Source organism: Microcebus murinus, chromosome 5 (assembly GCF_040939455.1).
Source record: "Microcebus murinus isolate Inina chromosome 5, M.murinus_Inina_mat1.0, whole genome shotgun sequence".
Classification (NCBI taxonomy): domain Eukaryota; kingdom Metazoa; phylum Chordata; class Mammalia; order Primates; family Cheirogaleidae; genus Microcebus; species Microcebus murinus.
The window spans coordinates 66,516,528-66,535,091 of record NC_134108.1 but is presented as its reverse complement, the minus strand read 5'-3'; the positions used below and the strand labels follow the sequence as shown (position 1 = coordinate 66,535,091).

The following is an 18,564-nucleotide window of genomic DNA, read 5'->3' as shown; positions in this document are numbered from 1 at the left end:
ATGAAAAGTAGGTATGTAGAAATAATGGTATAAAATATGACTTTATATAAAATGTATCACTTTTCAAATGGTAAGGCTTATTATGAATATTTTTGGATTATGAGTGCTGCACATCATAATTTTTAGAGTAGTCTCAAACCATTCAAAATCCAATATTTCTCAAATATTTTGACTTTGTAAAGTAGACATGGTATAGGATGCAATTTTATGTCAACATATCTATACTGTTCTACCTAATAAAAATATAACCTTTGAGCTCCATAGAGAATGTATCTTGTGAATGTTTGATCTCCATATAAATTCTACTTTTCAGGATGTCAGAATTTTGTAATAAGAACTAATGTCCACCAGAAATTGGCTCAAGTTTAAACAAAAGACACAAAATAGACATAGGTGTCAGTTTAAGTCTGTACTATGCAATTATACAGTCATAATTACTTTTTACATGAAAGTGCTTTAAAGTCAAAATATTTTTGTAAAAGTTAATATTTTTACTAATACTTAATATCCAAGTAGAATTTTTAAAATTAGTGTCATTTTACCCATTTCCTTTGAAAAGCACTCTACTACCACAATGTAAACAAAAAATGGTCCATAAAATGGTGATATTAGACATTTCATAATTTGTGGTATGGGCCCTTGAGACCAAATCTTGATTAATCCAAAGCTAGAGACATTTATTTCTTCCACATGCCCAAAGTAACTAATATCAATTCACATTTTCTGTAAACCTTGAAGAATTTTTATTTAACATAATGAGAGGTTTAATAACTTATATTAAAGACTACATAGGGCTCTTCTGTTGCTGTTCACCAACTGTTTTTATGACGGTAACTCCGAGATCTGGAATGTGACCGAAAATGAGACTGTTTTGCTGATTGTGCTTTACTTTCAGAATTGGTATACCCTTTGGGAGATTTACATGGGGATCTTGCTATGGAGTCAGAATGTCTTCCATGTGATCTTGATTTTGTTCCTGAGCTAGTCTGCTTTTGAGGTGAACTTGATTGTGATTTTCCTATTGACTTGGACCTCTTTTGTAAGGACTTGGACCTTGACCGTCCTCTAGAACCAGAATTCCTTCTTGGAGTTCTTGACTGCCTTGCTGAGGTAGACCGCCTTGGTAGTGATTTGGAACGAGATTTAGACTGGCTATAAGAAAATCGCCTGTGTCGAGACCTGCAAACATCCACAATGTTAGAGCATATATTTCATACAAAACAAGAGATCAGGAAACAACACTTTCAGGAACTTACATACTTTACATAACATTAGTTATGTTGTTACTAGATAAGCTAAAAAAAAAATAGTTCTAAATTTATTATGGATGCTTTTGGTTCAAACATAAGTATCAAGTTTATAATATTTGTTATACTAGAATATATGACCAAAAGATTTTTTACTTGCTAGACATATCTTATATGCATCAGTTCTGAAAATGTCCTGCATATTTAGTCTGGGTTGACAACTCTTATGAGATACAAAAATCTGAAGGAAAAAAAGATCAAAAGAGAGAGAGAGGCCAGACATGGTGGCTCGCGTCTGTAATCCTAGCATTCAGGGAGGCTGAGGTGGGAGGACCACTTGAGGTCAGGATTAGAGACCAGCCTGAACAAGAGCGAGACCCCGTCTCTATCAAAATAGGTAAGAAATTAGCTGGGCAACTAAAAATAGAAAAAATTAGCCAGGTATGCCAATGTGTGCCTGTAGTCCCAGCTACTCAGGAGGCTGAGGCAGGAGGATTGCTTAAGCCCAAGAGTTTGAGGTTGCTATGAGCTAGGCTGACACCATGGCACTATAGCTCCGGCAACAGAGCCAGACTCTGTCAAAAAAAAAGAAAAGAGAAGGAGAGAGAAGAGAAGGAAAACAATTATTTAAAGTTTATCAAATATTCTGAAGTATGCAAAAAAAAAATTTATGAAAAAAAATTTTAAAAAATAAAGTTTATCAAATAATGCTCATAAAAACAAAAACCTAGATGCAGAACTTCTGGGTCCTGCCATGATACAGCAGCTTGTACTAGACTAATCTTCCCATAGAAAATAGCTACATAGGCGGGGCGTGATGGGTCACGCCTGTTATCCTAGCACTCTGGGAGGCCGAGGCGGATTGCTTGAGGTCAAGAGTTCGAAACCAGACTGAGCAAGAGCAAGACCCCATCTCTACTAAAAACAGAAACAAATTAATTGGCCAACTAAAAACATACAGAAAAAATTAGCAGGGCATGGTGGCACATGCCTGTAGTCCCAGCTATTCAGGAGGCTGAGGCAGAAGGATTACTTGAGCCCAGGAGTTTGAGAAGTTGCTGTGAGGTAGGCTAACGCCACAGCACTCTAGCCCAGGGAAACAGAGTAAGATTCTGTCTCAAAAAAAAAAAAGAAAAGAAAATAGCTACACAAAAAAGCTACAAACATTTATAAAACAACTGTTTGAAGGCCTTGGAGAATAACTAACACAAACAGAGCATGAGGGGCTACAATCCTTGGCTCTTTTACTAAGTCCATTTTCTAAAGACAGTATGAGGGAATTAAGCCCAACCAGAAAATGGCTATTTGACTAAGCTGAAGAGACAGAAGTTAGAATTCAGGGTTACCAAAATGTCTGGGACTTGAGAGATGAGGGGATTATATAGACCAAGAGAAACCCCTAAGATCTGCCTATAAATTCTCCTTAAAGTCACTGGCCATCTTCTAATTGTGCGTGTATGGGATGAGACTCCAAGAGGCCAGCAAAAAGAGCAATTGGGAAATTCAAGAACTGAGCTAAACTTTATCAGACACATAGTGCTGGGGAGAGAGGCTGGAGTTCTAGCCCACACAAGGTGCTTTGGGCAACCACCCAGGCTTTCAATTAACAACCCAGAAGGGCGACATCCTAAGGGTAAGTCCATGGCCTGGGAATAAATACAAAACCAAAACAGATCAAATTTAACAATGTCTCAAACTAAGCCTTAATAGAATCAAGGTGATCTGCCAGTATTCTGCCTGCTAGAAGAAAATAACTTTCTTTGGAGGATGATAACATCATGCAGAGCCTCTATAATTTTTCATTCACAATGTCCAACATCCAATAAAAAAATTATGAGGTATGTGAAAAAACAGGCAAAAATGGCTAAAAACTAGGGAAAACTATAGATGAAACATTCCCAAAGTGATTTGAGTATTGGTGTTATCAAACAGGAATTTAAAAAATTAACATGAGTAATATAGTCAAGAAAATAAGAGGAAAAGATAAAACATGAAAAGATGGAGAATTTCAATGGAACACTGGAATCTACAAAAAGAAAAAATGGACATTTAGAACTGCAAATAAATGGTATCTGAAATTAAAAAGACATTAGATGGACTTAACAGCAATCTGGAGAAAGTAGAGGAAATAGTGAAAACATCCTACTGAAACAATGAGAGAAAAGGATTTTAAGAAATCCATAACAGAGTATAAGATACATGTAGTGCATAATCACACAGCCAAGAGGAAAGGCTGAATAAGGCAGACACAATATGTGAAGAGAAAGTGGCATCAACAAAGGCATCAACTCACAACTTCAAAAAGCACAATAAACCCCAGGTAGAATAAACACAAAAGAAAACTACTCTGGACACATCACAGTGAAACTGTTGAAAACCAAAGTCTAAGAGAAAATCTGTAAAGCTGCCAGAGAATAAAAGTTCTACCACCTTCAAAGGAACAACAATAAGATCAACAGATAACAATGGATATCAGAAAGCAACAGAGAGTCCACTTTCTCAAGGCTTCTGGGGGATGGCTTGGGGTGGGGGAGAAGAAAAAAGAAGAAAAGAGAAAGCAACTGAATGGCATTATGAAAGAGAGAAAGAGAGAAAGAAAGAAGAGAGAGAGAGAGAAAGAGAGAAAGAGAGAAAGAAAGAAAGAGGCCAGGCGCAGTGGCCAGCTAAAAATATATAGAAAAAATTAGCCGGGCATGATGGCGCATGCCTGTAGTCCCAGCTATTCGGAAGGCTGAGGCAGAAGGATCACCTGAGCCCAGGAGTTCGAGGTTGCTATGAGCTAGGCTGATGCCACAGCATTCTAGCCCGAGCAACAGAATGAGACTCTGTCTCAAAAAAAAAAGGAAAACTCAAGATAAATACTGTAAATGTTTAAGAATTTAGGCATGCGAATACAATGTCAGTTGTTATTTCAATAGCTTCATCATTTAATTAGTTTCCACTGTGATCTGCTATTATTCTAATAGAAACCAACCACTGGCTAGCAAAAACAGATCACTTGCAAATATCTCTTCCCCCCAAAATTACTATTTTTATGTCTTCTTTGATACTGCCATACTTGGAATTTATTCTTGATAATAATTTACCTTTTATAAGTAAATTGATTTATATTAACTTTAGTCAACCTCCTTTCACCAGAAAGTTTTCTTTTTCTTTTTTTTTTTTTTTTGAGACAGAGTCTCGCTTTATTGCTCAGGCTAGAGTGAGTGCCATGGCGTCAGCCTAGCTCACAGCAACCTCAAACTCCTGGGCTCAAGCAATCCTCCTGCCTCAGCCTCCCGAGCAGCTGGAACTATAGGCATGCGCCACCATGCCCAGCTAATTTTTTCTATATATATTAGTTGGCCAATTAATTTCTTTCTATTTATAGTAGAGACGGGGGTCTCACTCTTGCTCAGGCTGGTTTTGAACTCCTGACCTCGAGCAATCCGCCCGCCTCGGCCTCCCAGAGTGCTAGGATTACAGAGGTGAGCCATGGCGCCCGGCTTCACCAGTGAGTTTTCTTATGAGTTTAATCACTTTTAGGACTTAAGATTCCAAACTGTTGGGCTCATTTAAGAAAATTTACCTAAAATTAGTCACCTTGTTTATTGAGTGTATGTATTTCTGTATTTTCCCTTTTCTTTGGTATATATTATCTTCCCACTTAAAAAGTTAAAGTTAAGTTTACGTCAGGCGTAGTGGCTCACGCCTGTAATCCTGGCACTCTGGGAGACTGAGGTGGGAAGACTGATTGCTCAAGGTCAGGAGCTGGAAACCAGCCTGAGCAAGAGCGAGACCCTATCTCTACTAAAAATAGAAAGAAATTAGTTGGACAACTAAAAATATATAGAAAAGGCCAGGCGTGGTGGCTCACACCTATAATCCTAGCACTTTGGGAGGCCGAGGCTGGAGGATTGCTCAGGGTCAGGAGTTCAAAACCAGCCTGAGCAAGAGCGAGACCCCATCTCTACTATAAATACAAAGAAATTAATTGGCCAACTAATATATATAGAAAAAAATTAGCCAGGCATGGTGGCACATGCCTGTAGTCCCAGCTACTCGGGAGGCTGAGGCCAGGAGGATTGCTTGAGCCCATGAGTTTGAGGTTCCTGTAAGCTAGGCTGACTCCAGGGCACTCACTCTAGCCTGAGCAACAAAGCAAGACTCTGTCTCAAAAAAAAAAGGAAATATATATATATAAATAAATAAATAAAAAATTAGCCGGGCATGGTGGCGCATGCCTGTAGTCCCAGCTACTCGGAAGGCTAAGCCAGGAGTATCGCTTGAGCCCAGGAGTGTGAGGTTGCTGTGAGCTAGGCTGATTCCACAGCACTGTAGCCCAGGCAACAGAGTGAGACTCTGTCTCAAAAAAAAAAAAAAAAAAAAGTCAAAGTTAAGTCTGTCATGAATAAATACACCAGAAGGTATCCAATAAGCCCAAGTTAAATAACAATACCTTATAAATAAAGAAGAGCATTTTTTTTCTACAAAAATTGTTTATATATATAAAACAAAATGATTCAAGTGGCTTATTTTTAAAAACTCTTAAAATGTTTTCTAGAAAAAGTAGAAAATGAAGTTATCAATCCTCTTGTTTTTTGTACTTACTCTTTAAGGCTATCAGAACGCCTCCTGTTTCTTCCCCATGAAGAACTCCTACTTCGAGTTCTTCTTTGGCTGGGGCTTCTTGATCTCCTATGATCACTTGGAGAACAAGGATGACGTTCTTTTGATTTCATTTGGCCTGGTGCTAGAATATAAAGAACTGGACTTATAACATAATTCATTACCTGAAAACCACAATAACAGGCACATAACTAGTATCATTTTCAAAATGAATTTTACATAAAAAACCTGCCATCGCTGAAACTCATTCTGCTGAATAAACAAGATCTAATGTTTAGTCAGACTTACTTTTGCGATCACCTTGTGCAAACTGTATTTCAATTTGACGGCCACATACCCACTTTCTATTGAGGTTATAAAGAGCATCTTCAGCATCTCGAACATCTTCAAATATGACTAGTTGTTAAGGACACTTTGAACATCAGATATCAAGTAAAAATATTTTTGAAGTATTATTTACATGTGAAATGAAATTAATAGGAAAAAAAGTTCAAGTTATTAAACTCACATTTCCAATATGAATAATCAGAAAAAAACCTTTACTTTTTATTATGAAAACAAATGTCCCATTATGATTTAGAAGAGGGAACATCCCTGGTAGCGTAGTGGTTAGGAAACAAAACAAAACAGAAAGAACAAAAATGTATAACTGTACCTTTATAATGTATGTAATATAATGTGTAGCTGCATTATGCATGTGTAATTTGAAACATGTTACAGAAAAAAAAGTCCAAAATTGGCTAGCATAATAAAGTGAATTTTTTATCTGTAACTTTGAATTACAAGAAAAAAAAATAATAAAGTGAATTGTTTAGGACTCACTCCCTTCTTTCAGAAAGGATCCATCAGGTTTTTCATTGAATATCAGCATGCAGGAAACTTTATTCTGAAATTAAAATTACTTTTTTCATTAAAAGGCTTTTTAATTATGACATTTAGGAGAAATTACTTAAAATTGCACATATACAAGTGAGTTAAAACAAAAACTAATTTTGTCCTTTAAAAATATCTACCTTTGAACCTACCACTTTAAACATTCCTTTATGTTTTTACTACTTGGAATATAAAGTATAAAAGGAACATAAAAGTAATCTGTAAACATCTGGAATTACATATATTGGTTTGTAATACCCTACTAAACTTATCTATATAGATTATATCAAACCTAATTATAATGGATTGGCTATATAAAAATGATTAAATAGCTGTTATATTAGGAGGTTGTTCTCTGTGTTTTTTTTTTAAAAATAGCAAACAGAAAAAGCTCAAGAAATGTAATTCAACATGAGACTTTGGCAATTACCTCAATGTCACTTGATCTTGAACCTTGACCTTTACTCTTTAAGGCTTGCAAGATGGACTTTATAAGAGACGCAGAACCAACAAAATCAGACTTGGCTTTGACTCTGGAACTCTGAGTAAATGTAGGAAAGCCGAAGTCTCAACCTGGTGTTGGCTTTGTCTTTTGCTTGATAAAGACTTCCCCTCTTCCAGGTCTTTATATCTGTGTCCACCCTCCCTCTTTACTCCTTGATGCTTGAACTTTAGGTGCCTTTTGTCTCGGTTTATGCTTGGATTCTAGCTAACAAGTTGGTTCAAACTGGGGGGCGCTTGCCAGCTACTGTGGACTGCTTTAGATTTTCTGAGATAAAAAAATAAACACATTTAATTAGGCAATATTAATCTCATAACATATGTTCCTGAATACATATGTATAAGCACATGTATGTAGTATATCACACACACACACAGTAAAATAAAGGATATTGAACATAAGCAAATCCTCTTGGGCGGCGAGTGTAGAAGTCAAGTGGAATGTAAACGTCTACTATAGGGCCATATCGACCAAATTCACGGCGCAAGTCCTCAGGCCTGAAGTGTTTTAGAAATAAGGCAAAGAAATATGAATAGCTAGATTAAAATATTTTGCCTACAGAAATCCAGTTGAAACCTTCAAAAGAAAGAACACTATCTAGACCAGAATTATCTAAAATTGTCTCTCATAAGAATCACACAAGGATTTGAAAGGAAGAGAGGGAAAAAACAGAGTCTCAAGCTTCTCTTGGAGATTCTGATTCAGGAAGTCTGGATTAGGGACTGGAAATCCAGGGGGTTGTTATGGTTAGTCAATTTCCAGAAACACTGACCCAGCACATCTACCTCTGAAAGTTATTACCATTACAAGACTTAATAATTAACTGTTTCATTAAGAACACATTCATTTGCCTCATTATAATTTTATGTTTATGTTAATCTTGTTTTCAGATAGCAAGAATTAGATCCTAAAGAAGTCCTAGAATTATTTCTTAGGCTTTTAAAAAAATGGATATTTTCCTATTAAACATAAAGCAAAATAGCTATAGTATTTTCAAGTTTGACAGTTAATTTGAAACTGCTATATGCCTTCTACTATGATAGGTACTGCAGAAGAAATACCACTGCTAAAAAAATACATAGCATATTTGCCTTCATGGAGCTACAATTTAAATGAAGAGACAAAATATTCAGCAGTAGAACAGTTATAGTACATTTATATATTATTATTATATATTAGCCACTGTTCATCCTAAGACCACTTAATTTTTTTTTTTTTAAGACAGAGTCTCACTCTGTTGCTTGGGCTAGAGTGCCGTGGCGTCAGCCTAGTTCACAGCAACCTCAAACTCCTGGGCTCAAGCAATCCTTCTCCCTCAGCCTCCCAAGTAGCTGGGACTACAGGCATGTACCACTATGCCCAGCTAATCTTTTCTACATATTTTTAGTTGTTCAGCTAATTTCTTTCTATTTTTAGTAGAGATGGGGTCTCACTCTTGCTCAGGCTGGTCTTCGAACTCCTGAGCTAAAACAATCCGCCTGCCTCTGCCTCTCAGAGAGTGCTAGGATTACAGGCCTGAGCCACCCCCCCCCACCCCCGGCCAAGAGTTTTAGTTTTAAAGGACAGAAACGATGTCTTTTTCTTTCACTTATTCATTCAACAAGTACTTATTGAGTACCTACTATGTGCCAGACCCTAGGAATATGGTGAGGAACAAGAAAAACACAATTCCTGCTCCTATAGAACACAGACTATGGGATAAAGATTCTCAGCCATTCCTAAATATTAGAATCATCTATGAATGGGATGTTACAGAAACAGACACCCCAGCCTGATGCATTAACTCTGGATCTAATTAGTGTTTCCCAAAGTAAAGCTCAGTTAGGTTAATTTTTTAAGGGTTTCATAGGCAAGACTAAAGATTGAGAATCACTGCTAAAGCAGGTATTTTCAGCAGCATATCTATATTTAGTGTAGCTGCTGGGCACACAGTAAGCACTCAATATAGATTTGTCTATCAATGATTAAAGAACACTTCACTGTTACCATTTAAGAGTTAAGGAGACTGAGGGTAGAGAAGTTACTGTGCCCAGAGGTATACACAGCCAGTAGCAAAGCTAGAATTCAAATGAATGTCTTCTGAACCAATAATCCCATCAACCAAATTGTGGTATCTAAGAGAAAAGGGATCCTAGATAATATAAAGGAGGAGGCTGGAGCAATGTGCGTTGCAGAGGCTTGGAGTCCTAGAAGCTAAGGGTGATGGGAGTATGAAGAAACAGATCTTCTCAAAAGAGCTGGTTTTCATGCAGTATCTCCAATTCCTTAGCTGTTGTTTTGTTTTCATTTATTTTTGCACTTTTGGTGTAATCTACTTCAACATTCAGAAAACTATAGAGAATAGTAAAACAAACTCCTATGCATCCACCAACAAGATTTATATTATCCCGATATTTGCTATAATTTTCAGTATTTTTTAGAAATGAGACATGATAGCCTTCTACTTTATTGGTTCAATCTCTGTTATATTAAAAAAAGAAAAAAGAAAATAATCATTGGTGTTCATCATTTTCCTATACATTTCCATTTTTACTGCAAATGCATGTATCCACAAAAAGGTGTTTTACAAATTTTGCATAAATGGTACCGGATTATTTGTATCTTGCCTTTTTCCCCCTTTAGATTTCTCCATGTAGCTCTAGTTTACTCATTTTAGCTCTGCATGATATTTTTATGAATAAACCACAATTTATTCATATATTTTTATGTGGATGAACATTTAAGATGTTTCCTTTTTTAAAATTTTTGTTTAAATTGCAAACTATGCTGCAGTGCACATTACGGTACATGTTCTCCCTAGAGCTCTGCTGGAGCTCTCTGGAATGTATTATTATACTAGCAAAGGAACTGGTGGGCTGGAGGGTATGGCTATCTTCAGCTTCACTACACGTTCTCCAAAGTGACCCAACCAACATACACTCTCCAAAACATGCATTAGAATTCCCACTGCCCCACCTTCTCATTAACATCTTTCGATCCCTGTTATTCTGAAGGATATGAAGTAAATGTAGTTTTAATTTTAATTTAGCTAATGACCAATGTGTTGCAGCATCTTTTCAGACTCATAGGCCATTTATCTTATTTAAACACTTAGGAGTGGAATTGATGGATCAAAGAGGATGTATGTAATTTACTTACTTTTATACAACTGCCAAGCACTTCTACAAAGTGATTGTACTGTTCAACACTGGTTGTACCATTCAATATCTCCATCAGTAAAGTGTAAGAGTTCCATGTGGTGACAATCTTTGTTAGCACTTGTATCTTGCCTTTTTAATTTTAGCCATTCAAGTGGATGTTGAGTGGGACCTGACTGTGGTTTTAAAGTGCATTTCCCTAATGACAAATGATATTGAGCACTTTTTCATGTGCTAATTGGCCACTGTATATAGTACGCCCTCCAAATCCTAAGGTTCAGTATTCTAGGATTCAACTAACCACAGACAGAAAATGTTTTTAAAAACTAATTTAAAAAATACAATACAAATAAAATACACAGTATAACAACAATTTACACACCATTTATGTTGTATTAAATATTGTAAGTAATCTAGACAGACCTGATTTAAAGTATACAAGAGGATGTGCATAGATTATATGTAAGAACTATGCCATTTTATATCAAGAACTTCAAACCGGGTGTGGTGGCTAACACCTGTAATCCTAGCATTTTGGGAGGCTGAGGCGGGCGGATCGTACAACGTCAGGAGTTCAAAACCAGCCTGAGCAAGAGCAAAACCCATCTCTACTAAAAATAGAAAGAAATTAATTGGCCAACTAAAAATATCTATAAAAAATTAGCCGAGCATGGTGGCGCATGCCTGTAGTCCCAGGTACTTGGGAGGCTGAGGCAGGAGGATCACTTGAGCCCAGGAGTTTGAGGTTGCTGTGAGCTAGGCTGATGCCACGGCACTCACTCTAGCCTGGGCAACAGAGTGAGACTCTGTCCAAAAAAAAAAAAAGAACTTCAGCATCTGCAGATTTTGGTATCCCTGGGGGACACCCATGAATAATACCAAGGGACGACTACATTTTTTTATGAACTGTTTGAGATTTTTGTCCATTTTTAATAACAATGTTTGTCTTTTTATTATTGAGTTCTAAAAGTTCTGGAAACAAGTCCTTTGTCACGTATGTGTTTTGTGAGTATTTTCTCCCAGTTTGTAGCTTGAAATTTTTTAATTTTGGTGAAATCTAATCTACCAATATTTTTTTCTTTTATGGTAACTGCTTTGTCCTATAAGAAATCTTTGCTTATCCCCAGGTCACAAAGATATTCTGTTTCTTTTAAAAGCTTTATAGTTTTTTTTTTACATTTTGATCAATGAACCAGGCTCAAATTATGATGTGAGGCAGTTCATTTTTTTCCTCTACAGATATCCAGGTGTTCCAGTACTATGTGTTGAAAAGGCTTTCCCTTCTCCAATGGATTGCTTTGCTGCCTTTGTCAAAAATCAATTAACTCTGTAAGTGTGGGTTATTTATGGACTCTCTGTTCTGTTCTACTGAACTATTAGTCTACTTTTAGGCTAATACCACATTATCTTGATTAATGTATCTTTTTAGTAAGTCTTGAAGTCAGGAAATTTAAATTTTCCAGCTTGTGTCCTTTTTCAAGATTATTTTGGCTATTCTAGATCCTTAGCATATCAATATAAATTTAAAATTAACTTGTCATTTTTTTAAAAAAAGGCTTTGATCAGGATTGGCTCAAATCTATAGATCAATCTGGGAGAGAACTGATAACAATGTCTTCTAATCCATGAATATGGTATATCTATAAATTTATTTAGGTCTGTTAAACTTTTTCTTGGCAAAATATTGTAGTTTTTCAGTGCAAAGGATTTTGCATATTTTTTGTTACATTTATTCCTAGTATGCTTTTTGATGCTATGATAAATGAAATTTTTAAAAAAGTGAAAAGAGAGAAACAACAAAAAAAAAAATAAAAAAAATAATAAAAAAAAATAAAAAAGTGGAGAACAGGAAGGGCAAAAAATAAATAAATGAAATTGTTTTTAAAACTCATAATTTTTAATTGTTTGCTCTTATATATATAGAAATTAAGTTTTCATAAATTTATCTTGTATCCTGATAATTTACTGAAATCATTATTATAGTAGTTTTATTGTTGTTAATTTCTTGGTGTCTTTTATGTAAACATGTCACCTAAGAATGGGGACCAATTTTACTTCTGCCCTTCCAATTTTTGTCTTTTCATTTTTTCTTGCACTCATTAGGACTTGCAATAAAATGCTGAATGGAGATTATGAGAGTAGGCATCCCTGTCTTATTCCTGATCTTAGAGGGAAAATATACAGTCTTTTACCATTAAGTATGATGTTAGCTATAGGTTTTTCATATATGCCCTATATTAGGCTGAAAAAGTTCCCTTCTCTTCTAGTTCTCATTGAGACTTTTTTTTTTTTTTTTTTTTTTTGAGACAGAGTCTCGCTTTGTTGCCCAGGCTAGAGTGAGTGCCGTGGCGTCAGCCTAGCTCACAGCAACCTCAAACTACTGGGCTCAAGGGATCCTCCTGCCTCAGCCTCCCAAGTAGCTGGGACTACAGGCATGTGCCACCATGCCCGGCTAATTTTTTGTATATATTAGTTGGCCAATTAATTTCTTTCTATTTATAGTAGAGACGGGGTCTCGCTCTTGCTCAGGCTGGTTTCGAACTCCTGACCTCGAGCAATCCGCCCGCCTCGGCCTCCCAGAGAGCTAGGATTACAGGCGTGAGCCACCGCGCCCGGCCTCATTGAGACTTTTTATCATGAATGTTGCTGAATTTTGTTTAATGCTTTTTCTACATCACCATAAAACACATACCCTCAAATACACTGTAACCAAAGAATGCTACTAAATAGTTCAACAGAGGACTGTTTAGCATCTTGATGGTTCCTCCACAACATAAGATATGCATCAAAATGGGAATGCTGTAGTTGAGATTTAGACATTACTTTGTTCCATTAGTATACTATATTTGACATTTAAAAAAATTATTCTAGCTCTACACAGTAAAAAAGCAAAAGTATTAATATTTTTCCTAGTGCACATCTTGTTTCACCAGTGGAAAGAAACATGATACAAATTTAACAAGTTATTTTAAAATTTTCTTCAGTTACTGTGCTCAATTTCATTTCTGTCAAATTTTATGCTAATTCATAATATCTTTTAATGTCTTCTGCTTTACAGTATTTATTAAAATGGCCACCTCAAAGAAACATTTTAAAGAAAAGTTGTCTTTGTTTTAAAACATCCTTATTAAATAAAACTTGAAAAATATTTGAAAATAGGAAAGAAGACAATCAGTCAAGTCCTACCCAAATGAAATTTCTTTCTAGACTTATTTTCTATATTTTTACTTTCTTTCATTTTTTAATACACAGTCAAGTGCTGCATAACAAACATTTCTGTCAATGATGGACCCCGTATGTGACAATGGTCCCATAAGATTATATATAATGAAGCTGTACTATACAGGAGTACCATTTTCAAAATTTTTTATACTATATTTTTACTGTACCTTTTCTATGTTTAGATATGTTTTATTTTATTTATTTGTTTATTTTTGAGACAGAGTCTCGCTTTGTTGCCCAGGCTAGAGTGAGTGCTGTGGCGTCGACCTAGCTCACAGCAACCTCAAACTCCTGGGCTCAAGCAATCCTACTGCCTCAGCCTCCCGAATAGCTGGGACTACAGGCATGTGCCACCATGCCTGGCTAATTTTTTCTATATATATTAGTTGGCCAATTAATTTATTTCTATTTATAGTAGAGACGGGGTCTCACTCTTGCTCAGGCTGGTTTCGAACTCCTGATCTCGATCAATCCGCCCGCCTCTGCCTCCCAGAGTGCTAGGATTACCGGCGTGAGCCACCACGCCTGACCTAGATATGTTTTAATATACAAATACTTAACAATGTGTTACAACTGCCTACATTATTCAGTATAGTAACACGCTGCACAGGTTTGTAGCCTAGGAGCAACAGGCCATACCATGTAGCCTAAAACTGCAGTGAGCTTTTACTGGGTCATACATTTGTATTCACCCACTGATGAAATCACCTAATGACAAATTTCTCAATTTATCTCCATTATTAAGCAATATAAGATTATAATTGAAATCATATTACATATATAATTTTATTTATTTATTTATTTTTTTTGGTGGGGGACAGTTTTGTTTTGTTTTTTTGAGACAGTCTCACTCTGTCACCCGGGCTAGAGTGCCCTGACATCAGCCTCGCTCACAGCAACCTCAACTCCTGGGCTCAAGCGATCCTCCTGCCTCAGCCTCCCGAGTAGCTGGGACTACTCGTGTGCACCACTATGCCTGGCTAATTTTTTCTATTTTTAGTTGTCTGGCTAATTTCTTTCTTTTGAGATAGAGTCTCACTTTGTCGCCCAGGCTAGAGTGAGTGCCATGGTGTCAGCCTCGCTCACAGCAACCTCCAACTCCTGGGCTCAAGCGATCCTCCTGCCTCAGCCTCCCGAGTAGCTGGGACTACAGGCATGCGCCACATATATAATTTTATACCACATTTATAATGTCTAACATTTTTATCCCAATGATTTCTTTATAAGCATACTAAATGTTAAAGCTAATTTAAAATATGTCTAGGTATCATATTGCTAGTTAACTTACACTGCATATCACCTCATAGCAAAAGGTTGTTAATACAGGTTACATGTGATGATTATACTTTCATAACACCACACACTAGCTATGCAATCTTGGGTAAGATACTTAACCTAAATCTTAGTTTCTTATCTGTAAAATGGGGTTAATAAAGATCATACATTATAGGAATATTGAGAAGATCTTTTAATAAGCTATGTAAAGTTTTTAGTACAGCACCTGGCATAGTGAATATTTAACAATTGTTAGTGATTATTACTTCATTAAGACAAAATAACCTTGTAGATTTTGACTGCCTGCTAGTAGCAGCACTAAAAAGTGGTGAAAAATGGAAAAGGAAATCAATAAATTTTAGTTATCAGTCTCAGTTACTCAGTGGTGGATTACCTATATCAGAGGTTAGGTATCACCTGCAGATGTGTTCTATTTGGCTTGCACAATGTTTAAACATTGTTAGAATGTGTGGAAACATGAAATTATTGGAAACATGAAATATTTTACAGCTCTTAAATGTCATTTTAAAACTTGAGTTTACAAACACAATATCTATATTTCTGACTTCTCTTGAAAATTAGGAAAATGTGGCAACAAGGAGCCCAAATGCCTGCATGGCAGCTATCAGCTGGAGCTTAGTAGCAGATGCTGCTCCTTTTAGATGGCATGTGTCCTTTTCCATTTGCTACAGTCCACTTCATGCTACTGTGCCTTATAATCTGACAAATTCACTCTTTTATATTACTGTGGCTGGCCCCTGTGACCATTAGAATTGTTTCTATTTATTTATTTATTTCAGACACACAGGAGGGGCTTTAGCTTGTTCAGTTTTCAAGTGAAAACTGTTTAACTATGGGATTTGTTTTCACCCTGCCCAAATCATAAATTGTGCTTGTGTTTTCTATGTACTGACAAACATGTTGAGAGAAGAAATATAAACACAGGCATCTTTTAGATGTTAACTAAGATATGTTAACTAATAAGTCTATAGTTGTGACATGTATATTGGTGGCAATCAAATAAAAAACACCTAACATTTATTTATTCTTTAAAGGTAAATTACGATGCTCCACATGACTATGGAGTCAAGAGGACCACATATTTGTACGTGTCTAGCTCCAGGTAAGTCATTAAAACTCAGCTTCAGATTTATCTTGTGTATAACAAGGTAATACTGCACACCTTAGCAAGGTTGGAGGGGGGAGGAAATTAAGTAAGCCCAGTGAAATGAAAAGTCTACTAACAACGCCTCCCACCGCCCACCCCCCAACCCCGCCCCATTAAAGAAAGAAAGAAAAGTGCTACAGGAAGAAGTCATTCTTTAAGATCTATGTTTAGACACTATGTAAAAAGAATTCTCCAGGGAACCGGGAGGACTTAAGAGCATCAGAATCAACCAGGTGAAGCCCAACCCAACCGTTATTAATACTGCACTCGGAACTTTAAAGAAAAACGTACAGATCTCATGCCCTGAAGTTATCTTTTGTATTTACGATACCATCGCATAAAGAACATTCAACCAGCACCATCTGCAGCAGATCAGAACTGGGGGGAAAGAAATCGCAAGGCCCGAGGTGGTACGCATTATTTTGCCGCACGTTCTCGTCGCCCTCCAGTCTCCATCCTGGAGGGCGGGCGGGACACGCGGTTGTGCCGGGCCGGCGGCGACAAAGGGGCTGGACGCGGGCCCTGGCGGGCGGGCGCACCCGCGGCGAGGGGCGGGCAGGGACCGGGCACCCGGCCGGGCCGGGCGGGGGCGGCGACGCGAGTCCCGCGGGGCGCGGCGCAGCCCCGGGCTCACACCGCGCCGGGCGGGCGGGCGGCTCCGAGCAGACCCGCCGGGCCGGGCCCCGCTCCGCGGCGCGGCCGTTACCCGCCCCTCCCCCGCGCCCCGACCTGCAGCGGCCGCCGCTCACCTGGTGGCGTCCGCGACGTTCCTGACGAACAGGGAGGTGTTGGGGGGCCTCGTGTAGCGAGACATGACCGCTGCCTCCGTCCCCTCCGCCTCTGCCCGCGGCCGCTGGGCTCGCTCGGTCCCTCACCGCCGCCGCCGCCGCCGCCACTGGAGCTCCGCCGGCCCCCGGCGCGACCCCCTCCCCGCCGCCTCGGCCCGCCAGCGCGCAGCCGCAGACGCCGCGCGCAGGGGGCGCTGCGCGGCGCGAGCCCGGCCGCTCGGACCGCGGGGCGGGCGGGGCGGGGCGGGGGTCCCGGGCTCTGCGGGACTCGGGCCGGGCGGCGGGGTCCCGCTGTGTCCGGAGGGCGGAGGCCAGAGGGAGGCTCGGGCCGAGGCGGGGGAGCCCGGGGTCGGCGAGAAGAGGAGGGAGGGTGGCGCGGCTGGGGTGGGCGTGGGTCGGGGTGACGGCCGCGCAGCAGCTCGGCCGCCGCTGGGGCCTGCACCGCAGCGTCCTCCGCTCGAGACCTTCGCAATCGTTAGGCCTCCTGCGCTTGCAGACTTGAGCGTTAGGCTGTTTAACTGCGACATCCTGGGTTGGTTGGTTCGCTTTTTTCATGTTTGGATTCTTCATCCGTTATTCGCTTGGGGCGTACTATCAGCTGTGAGTGCATTCGTGCAGATGTTTGAGTGTCTGCTACCGCCACGCACTGTTGTAGTGCGGGAGACAGCGCTGAACACACAGGCCAGGTCCCTCCCCTCAAGAGTTGGCATTCTAGGGAGGGGGCAGACAACAAAGGAATGAACACATGATGTAGAAGAAAGGTGTCAAAATGCTGTGTCCATTAAGCAAATATAAATTATCCTCTTCCCATTCCTCCAGAATGTTGCCCATCACTTTCTAGTTATCCTCTCTTTCCTGTGGCCGGCACAACTAGTTACCCAGGGCTGGGACTATAACCAGGTAACTCAGACATACGAATAAGGCCCCCTTTCGCTCTCAGAAGTGGTCTGCTTTGGGGGTATAAGTGGTAGAATCGCCCTACCTAGCCCAGAGCCTGCTCAGAGGCTGTGGAGGCTCCTGTGTCTGCAGTGCTTCTGCAACAGTGTCTGTTCATTCATGCGCAAGGGATGGGCACAGTGGGCACAGGGCTAGACTGGGAATGGGTGGTACGGAGGGAAGGCAAGGTGCCTATTCTTATGGAGGTTACAGTTTGGCAGGGAAGCAGAATCTAATCACCTCATTGGTAAAGATACAAACAATGACAGGGGCTGTGAGAAGAACTATGTGCTGCCGAGAAGAGACCTTATTGGGGGGGTGGTGAGCGGAGCTAGAGGGTCACTTAACTTTTTTGAAGTCTTGAAGCCACAGCTAAAGAATGGAGAAGAGCAGCTGGTGCGATGGAATGGCATGTGCAATGGCCTTGAGGCAGTATAAGAAATGAAAGGAAGCAAACAGGAGCGTAAAGCTGGAGAAGAATTGGAAAATGAGGCTGGAGAGCAGGCTGGGTTTATAATCAGAAAGTTTGCAGTGCTGACTATGTCACTAGGGCTGCGGTAACAAATTAACACAAATTTGGTGGCTTAAAACAACAGAAATGTTTTCTCTTGTAGTTCCGGAGGCCAGAAATCTGAAATGGAGGTGTCTGCAGAGCCATAGGGCCATACTCCCTCTATAGATGCTAGGGGAGAATCCTCTCTTGCTTTTTCCAGTCTCTGGTGGACCCAGGCACTCCTTGGCTGTGGCTGCATAGCTCCAGTCTCCACTTCTGTGTTCTCATGGCCTTCTCCTCTTTGTGTCTTCTCAT

At 39.3% G+C, this 18,564-nt stretch overlaps 1 protein-coding gene and 1 long non-coding RNA gene across 7 annotated transcripts in view; one reads left to right on the top strand and one right to left on the bottom strand.

Annotated features, from left to right (window-relative positions):
* Positions 1 to 729: 729 nt before the first annotated feature.
* SRSF12 (serine and arginine rich splicing factor 12) lies at positions 730 to 17,007 on the bottom strand. Of its 5 annotated transcripts, XM_076003115.1 has the most exons (6): positions 16,782 to 17,005; positions 7,159 to 7,497; positions 6,678 to 6,741; positions 6,144 to 6,267; positions 5,838 to 5,979; positions 730 to 1,179 (listed from the first exon to the last, which is right to left on the bottom strand). In XM_076003115.1, the coding sequence occupies exons 5-6, from the start codon at positions 5,966 to 5,968 to the stop codon at positions 810 to 812; spliced, it is 501 nt and encodes a 166-aa protein (XP_075859230.1). In that variant the 5' UTR covers positions 5,969 to 5,979; positions 6,144 to 6,267; positions 6,678 to 6,741; positions 7,159 to 7,497; positions 16,782 to 17,005; the 3' UTR covers positions 730 to 809. The 5 variants fall into 5 exon arrangements, with proteins under 5 accessions (XP_075859230.1, XP_020142622.1, XP_075859228.1 ...); XM_020287033.2 differs by lacking the exons at positions 6,678 to 6,741; positions 7,159 to 7,497 and adding an exon at positions 7,623 to 7,727 and having other exon boundaries at positions 6,144 to 6,247; positions 16,782 to 17,007; XM_076003113.1 differs by lacking the exon at positions 6,144 to 6,267 and having other exon boundaries at positions 16,782 to 17,006.
* Positions 11,094 to 18,564, top strand: part of LOC109730789 (uncharacterized) — a 35,106-nt gene continuing 27,635 nt past the window's right edge. The window contains exons 1-2 of one of the 2 annotated variants that reach the window (XR_002223834.2): positions 11,094 to 11,696; positions 15,920 to 15,987. This is a non-coding gene — a long non-coding RNA (uncharacterized LOC109730789). Of the gene's footprint in view, positions 11,697 to 14,014; positions 15,988 to 18,564 lie in introns of those variants that run through there. The other variant, XR_012919301.1, reaches the window with a different exon arrangement.